The sequence below is a fragment of the Hyaloscypha bicolor genome, assembly GCF_002865645.1.
Source record: "Hyaloscypha bicolor E unplaced genomic scaffold K444scaffold_83, whole genome shotgun sequence".
Taxonomy (NCBI): domain Eukaryota; kingdom Fungi; phylum Ascomycota; class Leotiomycetes; order Helotiales; family Hyaloscyphaceae; genus Hyaloscypha; species Hyaloscypha bicolor.
Genome location: NW_020194585.1, coordinates 840,610 through 867,631, shown reverse-complemented (window position 1 = coordinate 867,631; position 27,022 = coordinate 840,610). Strand labels below are relative to the sequence as shown.

Sequence of the window (27,022 nt, the reverse complement as noted above, 5' to 3'; positions counted from 1 at the left end):
GGGTATGTCGAGTTTAAAACTTATAGAATAATTTTCTGCCGAGCAGGTTCATAGTTTCTGGTGCTCGATACAACTTGGTCCAATTACTCAAATCCTAATCTTCTCACTCTCAAATCCTTACTCCCCCCGTTCTATTCATCTCATGGGGTTTAGATTCCCGAGCAAGCAGCTCTACGACTCGGGCCGATTGCAAATAAGAGGTATGAAGATTTCACCTGGTTATTCAGATTGCGACATCCTTGATACCTCAATATGTGCCCGATAAGCGACGGATAAAGGAGGAAGGATCCAGTTTTGGCTAAAATTAGTCGAGAAATTTCAAGGGAAGAGGCGCTTTTGTGGTCCATGCAAGAAATCTTCCTGAAAGATATTTTCTTCCTACACAAACCTTCGAATATCTCAAGTTTCTTAAAATCAATCAACAACTTGGTTTCTATTACGATGCCAATTATTTATCTAGAGCTTTTGAAGACTTTGATGGATATTCGAATGACAATCTGGAAAATGGTGGCAGAGTAGACAGCCAGTTTTGGGACAACCGCGTGACTGACATCCTCCTCTCGCTCTCGATCTTGTTGTGAGAAACCAGTAATCCTTGGAAAGTGAAACGCTTCATCGATTATTGGGCTTTCTTCACTGCGTGCTTGTTGTTGGTATTGGCATGAGGATGATGATAATCAGCACTTGGTTTTTCTCCCTAGAATTCACGTATGGGTAATAAATGATTTCAGAAAGAGGGGAAACGTATAGTAGTAACTGCTCCTCAAGTGGGAGCTATTTACAAATAATATCAGATTCTCGGTATCCATTCTCCCATATCATCATGTGACCTGAAAACATCCCGCGTAACCGCCAACTTCTTTCTGCCTTTGAATTGAAGGACTTAGAGTAATCTGCGTGGAGAATCATTTCTTCGGACCAGCTTTATACTTTCTGTCAAACGCCTTTTGACAGTTTCCAGAGTGAGTCAGAGAATATCCCTTATACTCGGGACAATTCTTCATTTGCATGATACCAGTCGGGTTCGTCTTTATATAGAGAGAGTAGAATATCTTGGTGGCCTTTTTATGACCGCAAGTGGAGTAGGTTGTCTCGAGGTAGAAGGAAAGGCATCTTGGTAGCTGTGCTTGAATACTGGTTTTGTATTTGGTTTGTTTGATGGTGGCGAAGTTGGTATCGGTATGCACAGTAGGATAGAAAGCCCTTGGAGTTGAAGGTTTCGTGTGCAGAGTTGAGGTTATGGACAACTTTTCTCGATGGAAGTTGGAGGCGCAAGAGGTTTTTCAAATACCTGGATGTCGGTGAGATAGGACAGAGCAGATTACGAAGTTCACATTAGGGTGAATTAATATCTCGAGTACGTATGTCAATGAGATAACGAAATTCATAGATGCTGTCGGCGTGAAATAGTTTCCCCAAATGTCATTAAAGATTCACCTGGTATAGTATTACCCTAAAACCTCACATCAATAATCACTCCTCATTATTCTCGTAAGATCTCACTTCAACCGTCGAGGCAATTCTTGCACCAAAAGTTGGCCGTTAGGCAGAGGATTGCAAAGATTTTCACTAGTTGGGAGTTTCTACTCTCCTGATCCCCACCATTCTCCTACAACCCCCACTACGCAAAGTTCAACGGTCACGACTTCGCAGACAGTAAGCATACTTCTTACCCATCACCATTTCTCAATATCTGTTCCTCAAAAGGCAACTGAAATTTCCCACCAGTCAATGGCACAAGAAATTTAATTCGCTTCGGCAACGATCACACCGGTCAATGTTCACTACGAACAGCTTTACGAACAGATCCATGAACTGCTCAGCATCTCACAAGGACAGAAAATTGCGTTCAGGTACAAAGATGACCCAAGCGGAACAGCCCCGAGCCTGATAAGCGGCAAGGATTGAGACAGCGCATTTGAAAGAAACAGTGAACTTACTACTGCCAGTGGGTGTCTGAATTAGCTAGGCACTGACTACTAAGTCAATAAAAGTCGCCTCCTTCCAAATGTTGTTAACGCTTCCACCTTTAACAATATTAGTTGGAATTTGAAAATATCGATCACTTAAAGCTTTTAAAATAAATAAATTAACTAGAATTCTATTTAGGCTTTTATTTATCAATAATATTAAAAATATTTACTCATAATATAAGCTAATTTTGGCCACTTGAAAAATGTAATTTAGAAAATATAATTAATGTAAACTATGAAAAGTTTGAATGTTTCTATTCAATATTGGAATTGCATTTTCATATTGAGGCTCAACGGTTTGGTTATTTCTTAAAGAGAGAGAGTTTCGTTGATTTTTGGTAGGGCTAAAACGCTAAAACGGGTGTGCGTAGCGAATTCGGACAACTACTGGTGCCTTCCCCATCGATTGCAAGCCACCACATTCACAACTTTTCCGCTAAAGATATCAGCTAGAAGTGAAGTACACAAGTGCTGTGGACTTCACCTTCGACTTGAAACTTGGTCACAATACACCTTATTCAACAATCTCGGCTCAGCTTTAAGCTCCTTTGCCTTGGTGTCCAAGGCTCTCCGACTTTAAAGACTACTTGACGAGAGCCACTTCACCCATCCTCGAAGATCTCCTGAATAAAAACATGAGAACGGTGAAGTTGGTAATCTTCCCGCCGTAACCTACTCAACATCTACTTCTTACAGCACCTCACTAATCTTTTCTGAACACCTCTTCCCTATTGAGCACAGAAAGCAGACACTACATCACCATGGCAAGCCGTCGTCCTCCTGGTGCTCGCAATTGGGGGTAAGTACAAGGCTGTCAGATTGAGCTCTCTATTTAACAACGTCCAGATCACCCTCGTTTCGCTTTGTCCCAAATCAATTCACGGACATCAAATTCAGAGCAGAGTAAGCAACGGAACGAGGTCAATATCTGCGGAGGCAATTATCCTAACTGTGAGCAGAGCCAAGAAAGGTCCACTTATCACATTCTATTGCGGTTATGATAATGACGAGCGAATTGAGAAGTTGCCAATCCACCAAGCACTCTTCTTCAAAGATTCCGTTTCCAAAGTTCCTCAGCTTCTCTTCGATCCTGATGATGATGAGGGCTCATACGATTTCCGGGAGCTCATTGGCGCCGAATCACGAAGAGATGTCGAAGCGGAGTGGGAGGCTTTTGCTGCTTTCAAATCGTGGCTCGAGGATGGAGTTTACTTGAATCGCCAGATTTTGTGTACACACATTGATGCATATCTGTTGGCCGAGAAGCTTGAGAGCCCAGGATTCAAGAACGCGGTCATGAGAGAAATGTTGAAGATGATGCCGGCAAGGAAGTATGATGCAGATCTGAAGGAAACCTACCGCACCATCTTCACCAGCTGTCCTATGTCATCGCGACTGAGAAAACTATACTTCGAAAGCGCATCTTTCTGGAAGTTTAGCTTTGACAAGGATGGTTACGTTGGGGGCTCAAATGGGGAACTTGGATTGGATTCAACTTCAGAAAAATGGCTCATGTTATCTCTCAGAGAGCACCGAGAAAGGTTCTGCCACTGTCCTCTCATCGGAGCACCACCAGCACCAAGGCTCCGGGAAAACCGTTATCCGCCACCTCCAGAATGCCGTGACGAAGAAGAGGAAAAGCTGTGGTGTTCTCAACAACATCGACCACCATCGCAAATACCAACTCCGCTACCTACGTTGAGACACCGGCCGAGACCTATTTGCAATTGCGAAAAGGCACCATGGGAAGACCCCGAGCGCTTCTATGTGGCTGGTTGATTTAGGGGATGAAAGGAAGGAATATGTGGAAGTTGGTGGGGTTGAGGCAACACTTTATGACGGTGTCCGACGAAAGGGATAATGGAAAGATGAGCCCGCTGCGGATTCAATCAGCAGGAGTTACTCGGGGGAATTTTGCGAAAGGAAAAGGACAGGAATAATTCGGCGGCCAATATTGGAAACTTGGAGACTGCATCAGTCTGCGTTATCTGGAGTCAGATCATTTCGTCCTGGCCCAATTAAAAGCTTTGTGAAACAGTTTGTGCTCCGGCTTGTGACTCGATTTGCTGCCTGAAACACCCCCATTGGCTTCGTTAGAGAAGTCATGTTCTTCATATCCATTCAACAGCCACAAGAAATTCTCCTTCAACGATTTTGGAGACAAGGGTCTCCTAATTTTGAAATTAATGAAGCATGTTCCAAAATATCCAGTTAAATGACTACAATCAAGGTCTTTTTTGCTCAGTATGCTCCTCCCAGCTTCTGCAAGGAAGCTTGAGTAACTTTGAAAGAGTCCCCTCAGTAGAACGAGCTCCTTGTCTCCACATTACTTATTATTTGGCAATTAGCCGAAGAATCCCGCCATTTTGTTTATTGGGAAGCCGTCTTTGGCGTTGGGCGAGTGTTTTCGGGAGAGATCACGCATGTTGTCATGCCGGTTGTTGAGAAAAGGGGCTCGCTTAATCCTGCTCGTGTAAAGGACTAGCTCTGGTTACGCAGCAAACTCTCTCTTCTCGGGTCCAGGTTTGCTTCGGTGTTGATTTAATCGCACATAGAGAGTTTTTGAAGCCGGCAGTACTAGAGTTGGTTTGACATGACCCGCCCAGAAGTAGAAACACTTTCATTTGTTCTGTTTTCCTGGGGGCATATCAAATCACGTGATAAAACACTGAGAGCTAGCTCCAATTCTGAAAAGCCAAAGGAGACTGTCTGGACCACCCCAGGGTGAGTATGACGAGCCATACCATATATCTAGAAGTTTTGAAAAAGAGAGCAGGAGGATTGCATATGTTGGAAACTTGGAACCGGAGGAGCCAAAAGCTGAAACAGTAGGAACGAAGACAGGGCGTGACCGGAATAAAAGATGATGGACCCCATTACGGTTCTAATTTGGACTTAGTAGGCGGTAGATTCAATTCTAGCGGAGCTCAGCAAATAGCTTTCCTCCTCTCTTCAAGCGGCCCTTCCTCCTCCTGTCGTTCTGTGGCAAAATGGCTCCTGGAGGACTTCAACCTGTCTAGACCGGGAGTGGGACTTGACCAGTAATAAGGCACGGCCAGCAAGAGCAGCGAATTTACGAGTATAAGCCGTCCAGCGTGGGGAGTGGTGCGTACGGGAGCAAAAGGTGATGAGCTTGAAGTAGCCATGCTTGCTGAAGAAAAAGGCTGATCTGAATAAATGAAAGCCCGAAGCTGGACAAAATAAGTCGCAGATTATATGCTGCTTGCCCGTGTCTGATACGAAGCACTCTTCATTCTTCTTTTCAGTCTTTCTACATACTCACGGTCTCTCATATACCGCTGCCAGCATATCCAGCCAACCTCTGGTAGCAATCAACTGCAGCATATTCCCGCAATTACTATCATCAATCACGGCATACCCCATCCCACCACCAGGTAACCTCCAAACTACGGCCACGCCCTCGAGCTTGACCTTCTCAACACTCGGACGACCGGGCAAAGCAACCATGCCAGATCTATCCTCCTTCTCTGGAATCTCTTCATCGATTTTCCTCTTCAGTTCCGCATAAGTCATTGACAATTTCACGTTAATGATTTGAGTAGTAGCGGGGCCTTGGGGCAGGGAACCAAGTAAGAGGGAGCGCCCTCTCAGCCATTCTTCTTCATCTGCTGGGTTGGGTCGGAATGCTATATACAGACCCTTTTCATCCCGAAAGACCCGCCGCTTATGACCGGACTTGTAGGTATGAATTAGGAGTGGGTGTGAGCTTTCTTCTTCAACTACTGCGTCTTCGGGAACCGACTCAGAGGATGGGGCAGCAGGCGGACCACCTCTTTGTTCCATGAAGAATCCAGAAGGTGAAGGGTCTGGTATCCATTGGAGACCTGGTGCCCCTGGACTTTCCATGAAGAAACCAGAAGGGAAGGGGTCTGCGATCCATTTGAGAACTGATGTTGGTGGGGTGTTCATGATTGACGAAAAGTCCTCGTCGTGTGTGGTGTAGAGCATGATTTGGGAAGGAAAGTGGTTGCACATATTTTAATATCGGAACAAAGAATCCTTTTATTCTTCGGGAACGGGTTGGTATTGTCTGGATTGTTTTCGTTTCATAAGATTCCTTTCAGGTGCTGAGTATTCCGCAATACAACAAATCTCACGTTCTTTGTTGATTACGTCGTGGGCCGAGCAGAGAAAGGCTCGACTCGCTTTTCGCTGGTTCGAGTTTCTACGAACCCCGCCATGAAACTTTTCTAACGTTGGCAAGTGCGAGGGCTAGCTTATATTATATGGGGTAGGCTATTACCTGACTATTTTACCTGCTTAGCTAGTGTTTCAGTTATTTTAGCTAGTACTTCTTCTCTTTTTACTCACACTCTCTCTCTCTTCATTTCCTTAGCTTTATATTTTACAAGACACGAAATAGAGATCTTTGCACCTCGTTCCGTTGCTCTAGCTCCGCCGTCACACTCTCTCGTAACTAATTTTAGTATGAAAAGTATACTTTATCTTAGGTAATAGAAGCAAGGCTTAGAACCCCCAAAATTAGCATAGTAGCTAGTTATTGCGACATAGCCTCAATGGCTTGAATGAGTCTGTTCTCAGGGGAGTGTAATGCCGAAGTTTTTTTTTTTTAATAAACATTTCCGTGTTAAAATTGGAAGATCGATTATAGAAGGAGACAACGTGATATTAAGGCTATGGGTTATTAACGTCGCGTAGCAAAGTAAGGAGATATGTTCATGTCAACGAAGCACATAAACTAGTCTGTAAAACGGAACACCGCTTAAGAGTGGTGTTTCTTATCCTCATTTCTCTCTTCTGGAGTTTTGGATGAAGTGGTTTCGTATCCTACACCCCCCAAGCTTTCCCCACCCTCCGCTGTCCGGTCACCACCTTCGTTAAGGTTGGCTGGCCCACCCTGGGCGGTTCCGCCCTTGGCCTTTTCCCCTCTTCGGAACCCCCCCCCCCTGGGAATCGTCTCCCTGAGCGCCGTCTTCATTGATCTCTCCTCCTGCGCCAAAGGCACCGCCAACCTGAGCAAACGGGGCCGTCGCCACACCACCCTCTGCTCAGCAACCCCCAGCGACAGAGACGGTGGTGTCGTACCGGAAAACGAGCGTCGTGGCATTGGGCTTGATGATATCGCCGAGATGCGCGTAGTCATTGGTGAGAAGCTCCCCGGTGTCGCCGCGTTCGACAGACACCTCGCCCAGAAGACTGTACTTTGCTTTGATTTTCCCCTTCAAGAACACTAGCATTGTCTTGCCTTTCTCCTTTTCGTCTTTGAGATGAATATCGCGTTCTGTCATTAATTAAAATAATTAAGCCTTCCTTGACCTATCGTTGTTGGCTATCAGTGTGTACCTGGCTTGTCCTTGATAATGCCTACATAGTGCACCTCCTTCTCCCCCATATAAACCATAATCACAAGGTATTTAGTTAAGCAGGTGGGTATTCGAGGAGGCAAGTTGTTGAAACAGTTGTAAGACAACTGGGAAGCTTCCGGGTTTGTCTAGCTGGTTCGAGGTCCTCAGAACATAAGCTTTATAGGCGTTGCATACTGCAGGCTACATTTGCGGCCCCAAAGTTAATCGGGTGTGTGGTAACACTAGCTAGTCTTTTCCCAGCAACTGAACGAATGGATGGGTATAAACCATTAGGGTTTTGATAACCAATCAATGTGTCTCTCTTGCGTGGGCTGCAGCCTACTTGAGAAGACCTCTTCCCGTGGCAGAGCCATTAGCTGCATCAATGTTGTCCCATTGGAAAGTGGCTAAACGCCGAGGCTTTGACACGGTATTAATACGTGACCCTCCTTGTAGCATTGGCGAATTGTTGGGGTTTCCACAGCACGGTAACACCTGCCATGCGGCCTACATCAACGTGCCAATTGGCCCCGGTACGATCCGAACCGCCCTTGGCTTCGCTCAATAATCACTCATCGCCCCCACGAATCTTCAGCCCTCTGTTTTTGCGACTGAGAGTCCCGCCCACCACCTCAAGTTCTGACATACCTCTCAAACCCAGCCTTACCTACAAAGCCCGACGACAAATTCGTTGTCGAGAGCCGATGCAATGCCAGGAAATGCAACAAGTAATGGTTCAGAAGGTCTAGGCACCTCGGATATCCGTTGCGCTGCGGCCAGGTGCGGACCTCGCTAAAAGTAAAGGAACGCCAAAACTCAAACGTTTCCAAATCCAATTGCTGTACTAAACCTTTATAGCAGTTCTAACAAATATGGTATTCTTGTAGTGTAGAGGGACAATCAACAGTCTGCAAGATAAATTCAACTTCTTGCTATTATATGGAACTTTATCTGAGTTCAGAACTGGGAGAAAATCTGTTAGCGAGGTCCGCAACTGGCCACAGCGCAACGGGTACAGGTGAAGAGTCTTTGGTTGAATACAGTGAGTGGCCACAAGTCTGCGCGGTTCGCGAAAAATCGCGAAAATCACACTAAAAATAGCCAAAATCGCGATTTCTAAATCAATGAATTCTAGCGTTTAAATATATATAACCATTATTCCTTTAGGCAAATGATAAATAACTATGTCTTATATTATATACTTAGATCTTAGTCTTCTAGAACGTTAGTTATAATTATTATATAACTTTTTAGATTCCACTTTTTGATTTTCTCGATTTTCTCGCTTATTTACATAGTAAATTTACAAATCTATAAATGTGCTCGCTATTATCCTACTTTATAGCTTAAAAGGGGATAAAACGTAAAATTCCCGAGTACGTAGAAGTACCCGCCGTGTAAATACGAAGGAAGTCCCTAAATCTAGGGTAAATCTTGGCCCGAGAACCCCTCTAAATCTCGAAGTGCTACAGGGGCATTTTGGTGTAAAACAGCCCAACGCGTAGACTTATGGCCACCCACTGTAAGAGCTTCGTGCTCAACTCAAATGGTACTCTTATACTTGTGACTGCGCAATACTTCAATACTTCACGTGTGATTTCCCTTGACTTATTGACTCACTATCTAGCCCCTAACCTAAGGTAAGAAGCTTGCTTCTATCCCTTGGCAACCTGAGCGGTACAATATGTTAGAAAAGGCATAAGGATGACTTTATTCTACAGCCCAGAGCACCACGCATATCCTTCTAGTAGGTCTGGCATAATTGGGCTATCCCAACTCGTAGAATCTCACCCTCAGTCAGCAGAATCTAGAAGACGAGGAGGTCAGGCGGTATGTCTACCTCTTCCATTTTTGCAGGATGCCTGGAAATGTATCTCTCCCCCACAATCTTCCTTACATAACAGCGCAGCAGCAGTAACGAGCGTGAGACGCTTCTCGATATGTTTGAGATGCTTTTCGATATCGTCGAGACGTTGCGGGAGACTCTGATAGCTTTGCAATCGATCTCGTCCATGTGCGTTTGCGATTGCAATTGCGTGTGCAATTGTGGTCGCGGTTGCATTGCCCCCAGCACCACCGACAGCGTCGCCGCCGATAGCGTCACCTCCTACAGCAGAAATATTGACGTCGAGACCCTTGAGTGTAGCATCAACAGTACCGACTTTTCCGTTGAGTTCAGAGAGTTGAATTTCGAGAATCGTCACGATTTTATAAAGCAGCTCCTGTGGGGAGGAAGAGGCATCAACTTCGGATTGTGAGTCCACGGATGCTGCTGTTCCAGGGAGGGGGAAATCAGGGCCAAGTCTAAGATTACTTGCCATACTGGATGATATTAGCGATTCTGTTCAGGTTTTGATCGACAGGGAGCAACTGAATAGCCTTCGCCAAGCAGGGTCGGCAGCGAGCAGTGGCCACTCACATCTCTTCCTTATGGCTTCTGCTTCATACTCCGTAGATCGCTGATGGTCAGCCCTTTCATGACGTGTTTCCTGTCCTGAGAAGGAGCATGCGGAATGGAGCGTCCGGCTTCCAGAAGCGCTGCGCCCACAAACGTGGGGGCTTCTCTTGCCGTTTCCCAATGATTCCACGATCATTAACGCGATCGGAACATGTCGCACGTTTGCGAATCTGCGACTTGGGAGCGTGCCCAATCTGCCTATCTCCCTAGCCAGTTGGTGACCTCGCGGGGTGTGTAAGTACATCTCCTCATGTACAGTAAGTACTGTTGGCCTGGTCTTCCGGATCTGTCGCCGCCGCACTGTGGGTCTTGAGGCTTGATATGCATGCCTCTGTCATTCCCCAGTTGATTCGGAGTCACCGTTCGCAGCCGAACAGGCGCCAGCCAAGGTTTTGTCTCTCTTCTCCCTATGATTTGTACGGAAGCACTTGCAGGTTTGGTGTACCTTTCATTGTTTCAAGAATAGCAGAATGTCGATATCGCGATATCCTTAGTAATATAATACAGCTGCAAGGTCCCACACTTTTTAGCCTTAGACTTACAATATCCTTGGCACTACAACTATTATAAGGTTCGTAGGTCCCAACCTCAATTTTTGGTAGTTAATTCTCTAATTTATTAATACTTCAGGGCCCTCTAATACTTGTAATATAACCTCTCAAGCTATTAATTTCATTGAAATTATAGCCTCTCGAGCTCATTACTAATTTTATAGCCCCTGAATAGCTTAAAAGAAATTAAAAAAAAAAGTAAAGTTAATTAAACTAATAATTATATTTAATTATTAAATCTTTATAGGAAGTAATAAGAGAATAAATAAAGTGAGGTTATATATAAGCTTAATACTTTGAAAATAATATTTACTTAAAGGAAAGCACTAAAGGTAAGGTAAGCTTATTTAAAGCTTTTAGAAAGTTCTTTACTAGTAATAAAATATTAAGGTTAAGTGGTTCTTTATATATCTTTAGTCCTCTCTTGTTTATTATACGTTTCCATAATCCTTGATTATAACGATACCTCGGTATATCCTTAGTAAAAGAGGCTAAAACCAATATCGCTAATATCGAGGTTCTATTGTACGCCACGGATGGTGCCCATCGCCAGGGCTGGTGGTGGCTTGCAGGCGCAGCACATGAATGGCGCCGGAAAGCCCAGTGGGCATCTCGCGAATTTGCACTGCCCCGGCGATCCTAGATAAAGGGAAAGTACGGCCTTCCGTACCTAGCCTTTTCAGTTCGAATCCAGTTTTCAAAGCTCCATGGAAGCAGTCGGGGCACTCGCAAGCATAATTGGAGTTGCCGGCGCCGGCGCCAAGCTATCCATCGTACTGTTTGAATTCGCTTCAACAGTCGGCTCAGCAGGGGAGGAAGTCAGACAAATCGGCATCGAGATATCCCTCTTCTGCTCTGTCTTGAAGCAATTGCAATCAACTCTCACCAAAGCTAAAGCCTATCGATACTCTCTGAGTGCTATCGAGACCACGCAAGAAATTTTGGACAGGTGTCAGGAGGTATTTAAGGAGATCGAGGGAATTGTCAATGGCTTGCGAAAACGAGGCGGGGAGCGCTCTCCTGAAGCGACGCGAGACTTGATAGCTCGTGTGAAATGGACATTCAAGCGCTCGCAGGTCCAGCTGTTGCGGTCCACTTTGGAATCATGCAAGGTTACTTTGCATATAATGTTATCGACGTTGGAGTTTGCTCAAAGAATCGCTAGCCGCAGGTCAGTAAATCATCCTCACTGGAAATGCATCCAACTTATACAAGATTAGGATCTCGACAATCGAAACCCAGGTCGAGGACGAGCACGAAGCCACCATGACTCGCAGTCTGATTATTGCGCATCAGTGCACTGTCGATACTCTCCAAAGACTAGAGGATGAAGAAGTCCAGCAATTACCTACCGAGAGCGATCCACTCTCTCCTCCATTGACTCCTGGACCATCTTCCATTAGCAGAGTTTTGAGAGCCCCAGTAGGACACAAACCGTCTCGATCAATAGATAAGAGAACCTTCCGATCCCCATTATATGCGGGAGACTCTGATAGGAAAAGAGTTTCCGTTTGGATCAACGACCTGATCTTTGACAAAAGTCCACTTCCCCTTGGATTTCGCCGGCAAACTTGGGGCGAGGCAGAATGTGCTATGTTTTTAGACCAGCAGCCTTATTACTTTCTTCGGAAGTGGACAGATCAAGGAGAGCATCTAGCTCATACCGTGACGTTCGAGCTGGGGAGATTGTATCCAAATACCAACGAGTATGGGAGAGACCTCGGAAGCGTCATGGACAACCGGCCACTCCTAGCCAACGATTCTGAAGCAACGGAGCCGAAGAGCATCAGTTCCAATGAGCATACACCAGCTATCCATGACATTCACAGCTCTGGATATCGACTACCAAATACAATCATAACAGAGTGGACAGCAGAAGAGTGCGCCGTTTTTGTCAACAATTTGGGGTTGCGACAATACAGAGATGAATTCCTAGAAAATGGGATTACCGGCGAAGCACTAGTAGTTTTGCAACATGACGATCTGAAGGAGATGGGCGTAACGAGTCTTGAAGATCGACTTACAATTTTGAAGAGGGTTTACGAGACCAAGGTCGAACAGGGTATTCCCATCGAGAGTGACGATTATGTTCCGTTCTCGGTACGGCTTAATAGCCCCTCTTCCCAAACAATCCCACCATCGACAACTCGTTCAAAGCAATCGGGCACCTCCAAACACCAAATTTCCAGCCAACAACTAAATACAGATTTATCATCTACTGAAAGTGGTGGAACGGTTGAAATCTTCAAAAGCTTTCGAGTTTCGATAGGAGACCCATGCTTTAAAGTCTTACCTGCGGCATTGAAGAAGTACAACATTTCTGGCGATCCGGAGAATTACGCTCTACATATTGTATACAGTGAAGGGGAGAGATGCCTAGGGACGGACGAGAAGCCACTTGCACTGTTCAAACAACTCAGCGAAGAAGGGAAGAATCCTGTGTTTATGTTAAGGAAGAAACCCGAGAAAGTTTTTTAAAGTCTTCAGAATTACGACCCTCAGGACGGGTTGTGTAACGGAGTTCGTGTGGGACGAAGTATATATATCACCAATCTCAATGTGCATGCCGAAGAAGTAGTCGGGTTGGTGGTGTTCCATTGGAAGCAAGAGGCAAGAAGACATGCAAGAAGATCAATCTCCTGCTGGAACCCGCCCGGGGTCCATCTTCCCCTTTCCCTCATCTATTCTCATCAATTATTTCAAACATACGACTCTGTTTCTGCTTCATTTTGAACGTAGAGTCGATAGAATGCAAGTCATCGGGTCGCATCCAGGGGTTCCCTGGTTGACTCCAATTACCGCTGGCCAGTGGCTGTGCACCCAACCCCCACCACATATATAAATCCCCGCCTCCGCCCTACAACATTCTTCCTCATGCTACAGCTTTCCGTCAAAATGTCACCAGCCAAACCTTTAAACTACCGCCAAGCCCTCCTCTCCAGCATTCATCAACCACCTCAACCCAAAACTACAGCCTCATCTCCCAAGCAAAGCAAGCTCCTCCTCCTCCCCACCGAGCTCCAAAACAACATAATTTCGCACCTCGACATCCCCTCAACCCTCATACTCCGGCTCACAAACCGCCATTTCTACACGTTGAACTCGTGTCCCACCCATACCACTCTCCTCCTCGCAGAACGCACACCATGGGCCGTCACCCTCAACTTGTACAGCTGCATGGATTGCCTGCGTCTCAGGCCCCAAGCAAAATTCGCTACTGCGATGTTAAATGGCCCAAAGGGGAGGAATGGCAAAGATCCACAGAAGCGGTTCTGCGTCGAGTGTGGACTCAAGGGGCCGCGGAGTCGGTACTCGCCTGGTGCCGAGATCGTGGTTGAGGGGAAGAGACACGTGTTGTGTAAAGAGTGTAAGGTGTATAGTGGAGAGGTAGGATGTGTTGGGAGCGGGATGTGTTGGGAGCGGGATGTGTGCGAGTTGTCATGGGAAGAAGGGGTGTGGGGAGATGTGTAGAAATAAGAAGGGGAGAGCGAGGCAGCAACGGAGGGAGCGGGAAAGGGACAGGGAAAGCCATATTCGGGGGAGTTTGGGGGACGCAATGATTGATTTGGCGGAGAACCCAGAGGATTGGATGTACAATGAGTATTGGTGGGAGACGCATGATTGATAGTTGGTCTCGCTTTTAAGTTTTAGGATGGGCTTATCCGGCTCTTCCTCCAGTCCTCCGATTTTTGATCCTCGAGTTGTGCCTTATTTGATTTCAAAGCAATAAAGATCTGTCTCTGACCTATCCCAATATCTATAGTATCGTCTAGGAGAAATTTTCGATGTGAATTAACTTAACGTGACCTTTTCGCGTTGTATATGAGAAGTGATATCGCAATGAATCTACAAAGCAGTCATGTGACTTGAAAATTGTCAAGTATTAAAAAGAAAATCAAGTACCTTATGGAGACTAGGACTGGTAGAAAGGACTGCGAAATCAGCGTAATCCCTTAAGATCTCTTTTAGAATACGCATGATTTCACTTTCATAAATCCCCTCCAAGTGAAAAAGGGGCATCTCGCTTAATCACAACATAAAAAAGGTGAACCAAAAGAAAAAAGAAAAAAGGCCCACCAGAAATATTTATAGAATTAAAAGACAAAACCATCACCCTGATCCTTTTGGACCAGGGCTTGGGTAAACCAGACGAACTGAGTTTTTAAATCCGTGAAACAGCATATTGACTGAAGCTTAATCGCTTTTTGGCGAGTTTACCCTCCACACCAGGAGTTTAGTTTAACGTCTATTGCGGACAGGGCATTGTTGAGATCAACCGAGCCATACAACCTTTTAATCGATTGTGAGGAAATTTCGCTTATTTTAGGTTATGAAGGCCAAGTCGAAGAATCGGAGCTCGATGAGAACTGCTTCATCGGCCCGAGATAGGAACGAGGGATTGATAGCAGCCTTGTTTACCGATATCAAAGAGCGCGTTTAGATTGGAGTTGAGTTAAGATCGCTTCAAAAGAGTTCACCATTAGAACTGTAGCGGTATCTACAAACTTGCATGGATCATCCTCCATTCGCATCCCAATTTCGCGCCGCAATAGAGAAAGCGCCTCTAATGTTTTTCCAGATCCCATGTCCTCGCGCCCAACAGGCACGACATAACACACCCATCTGGTCAACGTCAGTCCCACTTCCATTCCCATTCTTCCCTTTAAACTCCGTATTTCTCATGAGGTATTCATGCACCTCAGGCGAATACTCTTCGCCCGCAATATCCACATCTTCCTCCGAGTTCATCTTTTCTGTCCGCTCCTCTCTCAAATCCTGAATCTTGCTCTGATAATCCAGCTGCGGATCATAGTATTTGCCCGCACCGCGCATACGACCACACAGGGACAAATAGTGAGGATGGGACTGCGATGCCGCGGCAGTCTTGCAAGGGTCTCAAGCGCAGGTAGTGGAAGCGGCGCTCTTGTTCTTTGAGGTCTGGACCAGTAGTGTCAGGGAGTAAGAGCGTTGTTAGAACATCCCGAACAAGTCGAATCAGGGTATGCCGTAGAACTTTGGTTGGGTAGACATATAGGAGTATAGAACGGCGGCAGTGAGAGCACCGAGTTTTCCGAGAGCGGGAATTCGTATGGCTGTTGGGTACACCTCAGCAGCGGCGAGGAAAGTCGTGCTATTAGGACGGAACTGATTGAAGAATGAGGAGGGGAAGTACATGGTTGGAATGCTGCGATGTTGGCTTTCTCCTTTGCGTAATAGTTGTAATGGAAAGCCGGTACCACGAATAGGATAAAGTCCACCAAGAAGCCGAGTTGTTGCATTTGTTTACGACCCACGAACTTGGTATCAATGAGGAACGATGCCAAGTAGTAGCCGCAGAGCGATAGACCCGCATTGACAAGATTCCATAGCCATCCTGTCAAGACCAATTTGTTGCCTGGAGACAGGACAGTGATGAATTGTGACAGGAAGAGCTTGTTGCCGTAGAAAAAAAAACACCGCTGCAGAACCAAGCTCCAGCAGTAGCAATGAGGCGCCCACCAAAGTGCTCAAAAGTGCACTTGAGGGATTGAACGTCGTATCTAATGACAGTGGCTTCCTTCGCAGCGCTGAGAGCTCAGGAAGCAAATGGCATTTTCAATGTCCGGTAGTCAGAGAAGATTAGAATCCAAAGTCCTATTCATATGGGAAATTAAAGGTCTCAAAGGCTGCAGAATGTTTTTGTCTGCCGACTCGCTAGGTTCTGAGCTCGAAACATATGTAAAATGATGCTCACAAACGAAGCCAAGAGTGACAACAGCAGGAATCACGAACGAAACGCTGAAGGTCCACTGTGCGACTCTCTCCAAACATGGCGGTCCACCTTGCCCGTGGTGAAAGATCAAGAGGAGCACGATGAGGATAAACTGGCTGAAGCATTTGCCCAAGCTTTCCATAAGGAAAACCATTTAACTTTCGGTTCTCGGTGAAGACGGTCTTCTCTTCTGAAATCTTGCCTGCCCCTGTAGCGTTTCCCATAGCAGCTGCAGCCGTCATCGGATACTGGGGAGCAAGGAGTCAGCAGTTGGTGGATAAAAGAGAGAATCGAGGCAATAATGCAGGAGAGTATCACGAGGAATTTTAAAGAAGAATGATTTCTCGATGGGTCTTACCTCACTGCCGACACCAATGCCGTATAAGGCGAGTAACCAGGTGTAACAGTTGAGCCAGCCCTGAAGGGTAGTTACTGGTTTCCCAAGAAGCAACCAACATGCAACGTTCCAAGAACATAATAATGACATCCTGGGTCAGGCCTCAGCGACGGCCGATACTGTCACTAGCATTATCTTACTGGGGGATTACGGAGGCACAGCCCATAATGATAGTAATAGCGCTAGAAGGGTCCGAACTTTTCAACCTGGTATCACAACAACGATTCGCAATTTTTTTTAAAAAAAATGTAGCACTACTATACGGCACTGTAATGGATATTTACAGCGTTTAATTAAACTTTTTATGTTTTGTGTAGCTAAAGTTATCGAGTGTTGAAATCACGAGTTTTCTATTAACCCCTGCTAGCGCTATTACTATCATTCTGGTCTGTACCTCCGTAGGACTGCCGGTATTCATAACGTGGGTTGGGTTTGAGTTCATTCTTATAAAAGGGACCCCGTTGGACTTGGCGCAGTGGGCATGCGGGCCAATGGGAACTTTTCAAGATCTTATCAGCAAGCCCATTCAGCTACGTAGTCCTCTTGAATACTTTTGACAACGTGTTCCTCCAGAAACCGCGCTGGAGCCACTCCGAGCCAGTCTTTCTCCTCCATGCTCGCACGCCTTCTTTTGGACTTCTGCTTTTTGAGGCTGGAAACTCGAGTCAATTGAGAGTGCGAAGTAGCCACAAGTACTTTTAATCAACTCGGTATCGAATAAAAACCCACGTCAGCATGACTGCCCAATACCCGGAAAAGTGCAAGAGCTGCTCTTCCTGCGGCTGTGCTGTACCTTCGCGTTTCGTCCCCTGACCAGCCAAAGAGACCCTTGACGGCGTTCCTTCGTGTTTCTAACGAGCTCCCTGCTATACTACTTAAGACAACGATTTCAATGTAGTACTATCTCCACCACTCGGGTCCACTTCATTGCCACCAGATTACAGCAATCAAGTCCAGATTGCCAGATGCCAAGAGCAGATACGCGTCCCCTCCCGCACCTAAGAGAGCTGAAAGCCTGGGTGGTGGCAGCAAAAGCTTTTCCAAGACTTCCACAAGATGACCACTGTGAAACATAACTTAAAGGTTTTGGACTCTGTTGCAATGATTCGAATTAGAAGTCTGCCGGCTCGCACGTTGTGGTATGTCTCACTGTGGGGCGTTACTGGCGGGCGCCCCTACGGATCGGCCGCTGGGGCTAGGGTATTTTCATGGCCTGGGGCCGCTTCCTGAACCTTGCGTGCGGGCGTGGGGCGGGAACAGACAACGGAGCACAACGCTACGCCGGGATTGGCAATATCTGACGTGCGCCGTCTCGAGCAGCAACCTTTAATACGTGCAGCAGCACCGGATTGACATTGAAGCTCTAAACCACTGACAGATGCGACTTAAGAGCCATGCGCAACCTCCTCGTCGCGGGCGCGACGGGAAAGCTAGGCCAGGCTCTGATCCGGGCATTGCTGCTCCCCACAACAAACCCAGAGCAGGGCTGGCATATTTATGCGCTGACGAGAAAAGCATCGAGTCCAGCTGCGCAGCGCCTGGCAGAAAAGTACCCGTCCAACCTCACGGTCGTTGAAGGCAATCTCGAAAACCGTGAACTAATTGGTAAAATCTTTGAAGTTCTGAAGAAAGATGGCGGAATTTGGGGTGTCTTCTGCGTGTTGGCCTTTCCAGGTATGGGTGTAGATGCGAGTGGGGAGGAACTTCAGGGGAAGGTATTGTATATCCTCCTACTCTTGCGGTGTTTTCCCCATCCCTCTCTCATTGGTTTCTTGTGCTCAACTGCTGTTTTGCGTAGCTTGAGGTGATTCCGCTGTAATGTTTCCTGCCGGGGTATAGTGGCTCGCAGAAATTTGTTTGAGGAATTCATCCAAATCCTTTCCTCTCCGCTTCTCCCTAGTTGCTTCTGTATTTCCATCTCGAAATTGAATTCCGTGTTGACATTACTGCTCGTGTCAGAATCTTGCGGATATCTCCCTCGCATACGGCGTCCAAACATTGGTCTATTCGAGCGCGATGAGAATGGGGCCCAAGTACGAGGACACCCTAGAGCTATCGCACAAAGCAAAACGAAACATCGAGAACCACTGCATAGAGTTAGGTAAAAAGGGTTTGAATTGGACGTTAGTACTCCTGTGTGGTACAACTTGAGGAGTGGTCCTCTAATAGACCTCACTCGAGCCTTTTATTATTTAAAAATTGGAGACTAACGAGGTCATGCAAATAGGATTCTCCAGCCAGGCTTCTTCCTGGAGAATTTCGATGGCTTGATCGGCTCAATTGGTGTTGCGGTGCTGAAGAAGGGTCTGAAGCCGGAGACTGATGTTGCGTTCATCGTGAGTGTATCGTGATTTGAGAGCTTGACTATATGCTGACACGGTGGAAGGGATCGGAGGATATTGGCAATGTTGCAGCTGGTGTATTTGCGGTAAGTTCTTGCCTGCAGAGGTTAAAGATTAGCAGCTGATCATCTGCACAGAACCCGGAGAAGTACCGGCACAAGATTCTGGCAGTTGTTGGCGACTGCTGTACCATGAGCCAGCTTGAGGATGCCCACAGGCGTGCAACAAGCAAACCCATCCCCGCCATGCCAGCGCCATTTGCCTGGATGATCATCAAGGTCAACAAAGGCACTCAGTCTCTGTAAGTCGCTCCATGGCAATGACGTTCAATCTTTCTCATTCCATCGCAGCCTTGCTCACATTGAGCTGAACTATTATGCTCGCGCATCCGGGGAATATCCACTAGTTGCGGAGGAAATAGAGTTAGCGAACCAAGCATACAAGATGAAGAGCTGCTACGAATGGTTCAAGCAGGAGAAGGGAAAGGAAGCACATAGGGCCGAAAATTGGAATCAATTGTCGATTGGGGGGTTGTTGACAGGTCGCAGGTAGATTCTTTTCCTGAAGAGAATCAATCAAGATGCCCGCAGCTGTAGCAAATCACTTTCAAAGTTCTCTTTTTCTTCCCTACCTGGCATTTCATCGGAGAAAGGGACCTCCAAAGGAGTGAAATCGTTTCCTGGGCCGACTTCAGCTGGTATGCAACAAAGTGTGGGCTCAAAGTCCCGGGATTGAGTCCTGGGTTCAGTTTGAATCTTGGATCGAGGGGAAAGAAAAGAATTTGTTTGCGGTAAGTGGCGGGAACAGTTCCAAAAGCAGTCGGAGTGACTCGGGAAGGATCGGCACGTGATAGCGTGTCAGTCTCACCTATTTTAGCGCGTCTGTCGAAACCACGAACTTCATCATCTAAACCACGCTTCAGCTTGACGACGCTCAACTTCCAACGCTTTCTGTTGATTGTCTCAGTCCCGACAAGATGGGTATCGGCATGTAAGACATCAGCCTGCCCCTCCCCCACTGTTCGAAGCTAATTGAGTCGATTGATAGCCTCTGGAATGAGATTGGCGAAGGAGAGGTGACCAATATCGCCGATTATGCAGCTCGTCATTACGAAATGACAGGCAGGCCCCTTCGCATTGCCATTGACACTGCTTGCTGGGTTTTCAACAATGTCAACATAGCCCAGACGGTAGCGATCCGAGAATGTACTTCAATTCCCTACCTTCCCCTGGAAACACATGGGTACAACATGCTAATCATATGACTTGTAGCCTCCGGCAGGCCGTCAAACCCAATGGAGAAAGCGATCCTGCACCGAATTCTTCGCCTGCTCTTCCTCGGTATACAACTCCATTTTGTATTTGATGGTCCGAAGCGGCCCCCGAAACGCGGCCAGGTGTGGAGGTCCACGCATGACAAGTCGACCGATCTCCTCGTGAAAACACTGGATATGCTTGGGATATCTTACCACAAAGCATGTGCAGAAGCAGAAGCTGACTGTTCAGAATTGCAAAAGCGAGGCATTGTGGATGCTGTGTGGACCGAGGACGGTGACGCTTTCATGTTTGGATGCACCACTTTGATACGCTTCCATTACGAAAAGAAGAAAGGGAAGGAAAGCAAAAGTAACACTCATTTCCGGCTCTATCGATCTGAAGATATTCCGAAACGACTCCCAGGCCTTGATCCTCAAGGGTTTGTGTTATTTGCCATTCTCAATGGCGGGGACTACGATAAGGCTGGACTCAAGGGATTCGGCACTCAGAACTCGCTGGATGCTGTCAAGGCAGGGCTGGGCAAGTCTCTATGCAGAGCCGCAGAATCTGACCTGCTAGCGTGGAAGCAAGAGCTAGTAAAATACCTCAAAGACATCGGCAGCAAAATTATTGTACCACCAAATTTCCCAGTGTGGGAACACCTGCGTAATTACCGAGATCCTCTTATTACGCACTCGCTGTCCTCGAAATGGCAGCAGGAGAAACCGGTTATCGAAGCCAATCTTCAGCCCTTCGTTCAAGAGTTCTACAACTTTCAAGCGGAGAAGTGGGTGGAGTGGATCGTGCCTATGCTTCTTATTCGAACTTTGATAAAGACTGGTCCTGACCAAGAACGCAGTAACGATGGTTATGAGGTCAAAATTGGAAAGCAGAACAATTCGACAACCGTGAAAGCAACGTTCCTCCTCTCGGCAGTCACTTCTCTCGATATGAGGCACTATGCTAAAAACAAAGATGGAAGCTTCTACGAAAATGACTTCCGGGCGACTTGCGAAACACTGCCTTGGATTTTGCGGCGAGGGGTTCCACAAGCTATGGACGCGAGTGCAATTAAAAATTCGGCGAGACCTTCAAAGGTTACGAAATTCAAGGCAAGCAAAGCTGTGGCAGCTCAGTCAGGAGAGAGTCCACCTAGCACCCAAACGACCTCTGCACCTACGGGGAAGGAACACGGACGCCCGCGAAAGGACGCCAGCAAAGACGATAAAACACTGCCAAACTCGACGCCAAAAATTAAACGGGCTAGAAATTTGGGAGAGCTGGACCCTAATTCTCACCTCAATAGTCCCAACGAACCTTCTGCCAAGCGGTCTAAGCCATTTTCTCGAGTCAAGTCGCCAGCTCTGAAGAACTCTAGCCAGTCTGCCAAGTCATTCTTCACGAAGTCCCCAACAAACCCTCTTAAGGATCCAAAATCCTCAGTCGTTTCCACACCTTCACTTGCTAGCCGGCAGCAAGAAGTGGTAGACCTTATTTCAGATGGCGAGACAGAAGTTTCCAAGCCCGTCACGAGGTCGAAACAGCCAGCCTCAACGAAGCTACGTGCTAGCCAGAAAGAAGCGTTTAGCCTCATTTCCGACGATGAAACTGAAACCCTCCAACAAGCGAACAAACCCAGCCAGCCTGCGGCAACGCCACCACCCAGGCGGCTCATTAAATGGAATTACGAAGAAGGCTTCGGTGACTCGGACTGACTTCTTTCTCAACCCTGGAAGCCTCACCTCACAACTCTGCTCCTGTCTAAGTGTGTAACTCCCCTCTTCAGGCTGGGAGTTTGCCATTTGGACGAAGCTTGGTACATTACTTTCACGATTTGCTCGAATTTCTTTCCTTGACTTTGCCGCTATAAATATAGATACCCAGGCTCAATTGCCATGTATATATGATATTAAACCTTGTGTTCTCACGAATGGCGTTTGAAACGGATTGGCTTCATCGGCATCGCATTGCTTGACTGGGACGGGACACACCTGAAGCCTTGCTTGGAAGATGCCCACCCAAGGAGAAAGGCCACTGTAATTAGGAGAGATGCCAATTCCGGCCATTATAATAAATGGCAAAGAATGGCATTTTGTAGAACACTTCCACATTCTCACTTGGCCTGATCTCTGCTCCTTGGTTCACAAACGATTCTTGCAAGAAGATGGAATTCAAAAACGATCCACCTCTAACCTGACTAGATTAGGCACACCACGCAAGAAGTGGATTCACTCCTAACTCGGGTGGTATTTTCTTAGTGAGTCTAGCTGATACCCAGACTCGGAGGACCCAAAGCCCAGAAGGTCATGTCGGATGGCACCTGTCACTTTGGCGGAGACGATGTGGGGAAGATGACACACAAGGTTTCAATCGGAAAGGCAGAAGTGAAGAGGGAAAAGGGTATGTATGTATTAATGCATCCTATTCGCAACTTGCCAAAACTGCCATCCAAAACGCCATGCCGATGATGGGCGTACTCCTTCATTACGGTATGTCCGATTACCAATTACCCAGCTGCCCAGCTCGCCCCACATCGACCAAATTGGTATCAACTAGACCCACGATCCAATGATTTCGATCCAATGAAACGCCTTCCATGCTCATGCTTCACGATCGTACGCAAAGCTCACTTATGCCCCGAGTTCCGACGCTCCTACCCCGCATAACTCCCACAAGACCCTATAATCACTGGCCATGCTCCCCCGGAGCACTCTCTTTAACCCCTTGCCCCAAACTCAGAATCTTCTGCAGACTCCTTCGAATCGCGCCCTTCTCAGTAGGGCTCTTCTCGCCGCCACTTACGGCGATCTTCTCCTTCTCCTTCTCCTTCTCCTCATGCTTCTCTAACCCAAAAAGGCTCGCCACACTCAACTTCCGTCCTTTCTTCTTGGCTGGCTCCTGTACCGTGCCTTTCGGCGGCCACTCGCCGTCGCGTTTCCAGCCTTGCACGCAGGATCTGGTGACGTCTTTGAGGTTCATGGGGCAGGAGGGGGTAAGTGCTTGCACGACCACTTTGTCGTAGATGGTGTTGTATGCTGCGGGCAGGATGGAGGCGCGCATTGCGTTTTCTGGGGGCAGGATGGCGGGCGCGATGGGGATCTCGATATCCTCTTCCCAGTCGTCTTCGTCTGGTTCAATTGCGGTGGAACTGCCGCCGTCTTCACTTGAGAGGGAGGAGCGCTGGGCAGTGGCTGTATGTTTGAGGGGCGAGAAGCCCATCCCAGGTTTATGGACTCGTCGTGCACCGGTCCATGCGTCTCTTCTCCCGACGAAACAGCGGAGTCCTTCGTTCCAGGCCATTTCGTCCGCGAGATGTTTCTTTCGACGTCGTTTTCGCTCGTAGACTGTTCTTTTTATGGTCTCGCCAACTCCATCGGGGGTTTCGAAGCGGAAGGGGCTGTGCTTGCCGTTTTTGCTGTTGGGAGTTGGGGTGTCGTGACTCGAGATCGCGGTGGGCATGGGAGCGTCTTCCTCGTTCTCGCTGCCACCACTAAGCCATTCGTCTCTTTCTTTCCAATGCTCGTCTAGCGATGTTGATCGCTCGACATTGGGTGATACTTCACGGGAAGATTCCGAGTCTGGTGGGGGTCTGGGCCATTCCCATTTCCAATCGGTCCTGACCTTGTCAGTGAGGAATTTTTTGACAGCCTCTTTTTGCTTCGCACGGTCCTTGCTTGTGAGGTCTGCTTCGTAGTCGGTAATAGCATTTGTAGTCGCAAAATTGCGCCGTCGCTGGGCGTTGCTCGCAGAGGCCTGGTGTCCAAAGATCATCTTGCCCTCGTGCGACTCGTCCTTCTCTGCCGCCCCGCCGGCCGATTTGTGCAGAGCCGAAAAGACGTGCGGGAATGTATGATGGTGAGGACTCTTCGTGGCAGTGGGCGAGTCAGGGCCGAGGGTCGTCGTCGCGGTCGCGGTATTTAAGGATTGAGGGGTTGGGGGAGGGGTTGCGTCACGAGGCCGTGGTGGTTCGACTTCGACAGCCTCGACTGCAGGTGGAGGTGCGACTTTGGCAAAGAATCAGCGCCTCGACCTCTTGGACCACTGAAGCCCCCAATATGCCCCCCCAAGATACCGGACAGTAATTGATTGTCTTACCTTGATTCGGATCATCTCCTCCGTTCATGGTCGGAGGAGCAGACATGGGGATTGCCGTCGAGTCCTGTGCATCGCCTGTTCCGCAGGCCGCAGCCGGACTCTGAGTGTCGACGACATCGCAGAGAGCTTTATGAGGAGGAGCAGATCCCGCGCCCAGATCGCTAGAGGGCGTTTGTGCATGCGAGCGCTCTTGTGGTGATTCCAAATTCAAGCTAGCTTGCCGTACTCCCTGCTCTGCATGCATCTCAGGCGGCACCTGGGCCTGGTCGTGTGGACAAGAGACGGCCGCCAACGGGTCTGCAGCGCCCAGCTGGACGGCAGGCGGGGAGAGAGACATGTCGCATGGTCGAGGAGGAGCGAGTAGAGGGGAGTGAGAATCTAGGAACGAGAGTGTAGAAAAAGCATGGTTGGAGGAGCATGAGGCTGTTGTGAGGCTGTGGTGCTGAGCGTTTTTACTTCATCAGCGGCATTTTTGCGAATCCTTGCGCATGATCGCCTGCTGCACACTGCACAGCCGAATCGCGGGGAAGGAGCTACGGGAACGGGGCAGTGCCAGATTCTGGAAGACAGCTTCTGTGATTATGTATACCGACCGACCTTAAATATATTGTCGCTTGCAAAGTAGTACGGAGTATGGATCAAGAAGTATCCCACAAGTTTCAGACTGTTAACGAGGTTTATGAAAATCCTGGCTGCCTCAATACAGAACACGTGAACGGGATAACAGGATAACAGCGGAAAACATCGGATGAGGAAATTCCTTGGAAGTCTCGAGAGGGAGGAACGGGTGCCTTGAAGTGGCCTCGGGAGTGTCTTGCGTCTAATCACCACCAAAGGGCCGTTCTTTCTTCGTTTCATTGTCATCCACTTCCTGGTTGTCCTGGCAGGTGGTGCAGCGAGAGTTCACGGGCAAGAGGCACAAGAACGCATTGAAGCAACGAGCAAGTGTCATTCATTCATCAGATATCATCATCTTCATTATATATTGATATCGGCTATGATTTGTCTACAGCCTCTTTCACCGTGTAGCCACTTCTCTCCCGCAGCTCGAAACTCATTGTACTGTGCTTATGAATTCTATATATCTTCACGCCAACAAATTAGCATGATTGCTTTCGAAGCATGTTACATGTGACAAAGCAGTTGCGGCAACAGCAAATCAGACATCCAAGGAAGAATATACCCTCATCTGTCCCGGTTTAGGTTCTAAGTAAGGTGGGACTCGAGCGAAAACTGCGAATGTGGTATGTGTTTCATCATAAAAGCTGGGGGAGAACAGTAGGAGATGTGTAATGACTGACCTTGTGTGGAGGCATAGAAGGAGACGTGGAGGCCCTAGATATTAATCACTGGTGGAAGGTAGAGTAGAAAGGAGACATGGAGTCCCTAGACGTTAATCGGTTGTGGAAGGTATTGCGGTATTGATGTTTGCAGCCGACGACAATGCTTCGTGTGGAAGCCCCCATCTGAGCGCCAAACGCGTCTGCCACCAAAGTATGGATCCATTGCGAGGGCTTGACTCAACTCAAGCCTTACCAAGGCGAGGCGGAACCGCGAGCTAGAAAATCTTTGCGCGTCAGTAAAAGCTCTCTTGGATATTTGCACAACGACATTGGTGATTGATCTTTGTCTCAGACAACATGTACTGGCAAGTAACAAGCTTCCCACGTATGAGAAGCCCGAACAGCATAAACTTCATCATGGGCGATTAAGTTGGGAAAAGAAGGTATTTATGAATTGTCATCATAGTAGATCGCGCGCGCGGGGAGAGAAGAGAAAAGATGAGATGAGATGAAATGAGAGACATACCATTGCCAGTCGTGCTGAGATTTGGGGGGTATGGGCAACGTTGCGTCGTCCATTTCCATTAGGGGTTGTTGTTGTTGTTGTTGTTGCAAAGAGGAGGATGAAGATGTCTTGGAGCTCTTCGAGAAAATGAAAATAATTTTGTAGTCGGAGATCAAGCAAAAAGATTAGGTCAGCGGAGGTGTACTTAGCGACAAGCTAGCGCCGTCATCGCCTGACCAGAAGGCACGTGACGCGTCCGGGTGTCGGTCCCAGCCTCTTCCGACTCAGGCGGCCAGGCCCCTTCGAGCGCTGCATCGGCCCCAAAAGCCTATCCAAACCGCAACCGCAGAGGAAAGTCCCCCAGCAGAACATTCATCGCCCATCGAGCACAACACAGGCATGATAGGAGAAAAGCGCGCCTGACTCCCCTCCTCTCCTCTTCTTCTCTCCCCCCCCCTCTTCTCACCAGCGGATTCTCAATTCCTCCTCTCTCCCCACGACCGTCTGCTCAGCCTTCCTCCTGCTGCGTTGTTGCGCGCCGTGGTTGGTTCCAGCACCTGGTTTCTCCTTCATGTTGCATCAGCAGCAGCGCCAGCCGATTTCTGCATCGTGACAAGGGCTCACCTCGACCACCTCCGCGCCGCAAGGGGCCCGCAAGAATCCTCTGGGACGACGACTAAACGACCACGACCACGCTTTGATCGAGTTGACGGCTTCCGCATGTGCGTGGCAACGTAGGCTTTTTCAGATTTCGCCTTCGCCGTCGCCGGCTACTTAGCACTCCGCCAGGAATTTGCGACACGGGGTCTCGACGCTTTGGGGGAAATTCAGACGACTCTCTCGTCGCACCTGACTGTGCTACCACGGGACACAACTTGCTCGACGACGTCTGCGGAGTTGCACGACTGCTCTACAAGTCGCCCAGGACGAGGTTAGACGTTGTTGACAGTGGAGAAGAGGCCTCTGCCTTCGCGATTTAGCCTGTACCGTTCGCGACGACACAAAACTTCTCGACTCTCCCAACCTCCCACGACTTGGCTGCCGACCAAAGGGCCGCAATTGACACCGTTGTCGTTGAGTGCG

At 47.9% G+C, this 27,022-nt stretch overlaps 9 protein-coding genes across 9 annotated transcripts; 5 read left to right on the top strand and 4 right to left on the bottom strand.

Moving 5' to 3' along the window:
• Positions 1–2,664: 2,664 nt before the first annotated feature.
• Positions 2,665–3,760, top strand: K444DRAFT_723399 (uncharacterized protein). The gene is made up of 3 exons (XM_024888590.1): positions 2,665–2,772; positions 2,820–2,876; positions 2,933–3,760. The coding sequence occupies exons 1-3, from the start codon at positions 2,735–2,737 to the stop codon at positions 3,750–3,752; spliced, it is 915 nt and encodes a 304-aa protein (XP_024736580.1). The 5' UTR covers positions 2,665–2,734; the 3' UTR covers positions 3,753–3,760.
• A 1,492-nt stretch (positions 3,761–5,252) lies between these two features.
• Positions 5,253–5,942, bottom strand: K444DRAFT_630072 (uncharacterized protein; the record flags this gene model as incomplete). Its single annotated transcript, XM_024883154.1, has 1 exon — positions 5,253–5,942. The coding sequence occupies one exon, from the start codon at positions 5,940–5,942 to the stop codon at positions 5,253–5,255; it is 690 nt and encodes a 229-aa protein (XP_024736579.1).
• Positions 5,943–8,625: 2,683 nt separating this feature from the next.
• K444DRAFT_407639 (uncharacterized protein) lies at positions 8,626–9,898 on the bottom strand. The gene is made up of 2 exons (XM_024872578.1): positions 9,720–9,898; positions 8,626–9,622 (listed from the first exon to the last, which is right to left on the bottom strand). The coding sequence occupies exon 2, from the start codon at positions 9,619–9,621 to the stop codon at positions 9,124–9,126; it is 498 nt and encodes a 165-aa protein (XP_024736578.1). The 5' UTR covers position 9,622; positions 9,720–9,898; the 3' UTR covers positions 8,626–9,123.
• A 1,104-nt stretch (positions 9,899–11,002) lies between these two features.
• On the top strand, positions 11,003–12,766 carry K444DRAFT_562056 (uncharacterized protein; the record flags this gene model as incomplete). The annotated part of the gene is made up of 3 exons (XM_024876973.1): positions 11,003–11,480; positions 11,530–12,098; positions 12,516–12,766. Coding segments are annotated over exons 1-3 (1,284 nt in total), but the record flags the coding sequence as incomplete, so codon positions are not given.
• A 438-nt stretch (positions 12,767–13,204) lies between these two features.
• K444DRAFT_630069 (uncharacterized protein) lies at positions 13,205–13,780 on the top strand (the record flags this gene model as incomplete). The annotated part of the gene is made up of 1 exon (XM_024883153.1): positions 13,205–13,780. The coding sequence occupies one exon, from the start codon at positions 13,205–13,207 to the stop codon at positions 13,778–13,780; it is 576 nt and encodes a 191-aa protein (XP_024736576.1).
• A 1,044-nt stretch (positions 13,781–14,824) lies between these two features.
• K444DRAFT_630068 (uncharacterized protein) lies at positions 14,825–16,203 on the bottom strand (the record flags this gene model as incomplete). Its single annotated transcript, XM_024883152.1, has 4 exons — positions 14,825–15,109; positions 15,153–15,322; positions 15,483–15,704; positions 16,044–16,203. The coding sequence occupies 4 exons, from the start codon at positions 16,201–16,203 to the stop codon at positions 14,825–14,827; spliced, it is 837 nt and encodes a 278-aa protein (XP_024736575.1).
• A 1,592-nt stretch (positions 16,204–17,795) lies between these two features.
• K444DRAFT_613222 (NAD(P)-binding protein) lies at positions 17,796–19,475 on the top strand. Its single transcript, XM_024880304.1, has 6 exons — positions 17,796–18,173; positions 18,418–18,581; positions 18,686–18,794; positions 18,845–18,886; positions 18,938–19,109; positions 19,151–19,475. Exons 1-5 carry the CDS (start codon positions 17,853–17,855, stop codon positions 19,103–19,105), a joined length of 804 nt encoding a protein of 267 aa, XP_024736574.1. The 5' UTR covers positions 17,796–17,852; the 3' UTR covers positions 19,106–19,109; positions 19,151–19,475.
• A 277-nt stretch (positions 19,476–19,752) lies between these two features.
• Positions 19,753–22,163, top strand: K444DRAFT_562050 (PIN domain-like protein). Its single transcript, XM_024876972.1, has 3 exons — positions 19,753–19,790; positions 19,848–20,005; positions 20,072–22,163. Exons 1-3 carry the CDS (start codon positions 19,777–19,779, stop codon positions 21,769–21,771), a joined length of 1,872 nt encoding a protein of 623 aa, XP_024736573.1. The 5' UTR covers positions 19,753–19,776; the 3' UTR covers positions 21,772–22,163.
• A 139-nt stretch (positions 22,164–22,302) lies between these two features.
• K444DRAFT_613219 (uncharacterized protein) lies at positions 22,303–24,777 on the bottom strand. Its single transcript, XM_024880303.1, has 2 exons — positions 24,152–24,777; positions 22,303–24,060 (listed from the first exon to the last, which is right to left on the bottom strand). Exons 1-2 carry the CDS (start codon positions 24,486–24,488, stop codon positions 22,742–22,744), a joined length of 1,656 nt encoding a protein of 551 aa, XP_024736572.1. The 5' UTR covers positions 24,489–24,777; the 3' UTR covers positions 22,303–22,741.
• Positions 24,778–27,022: the final 2,245 nt, after the last annotated feature.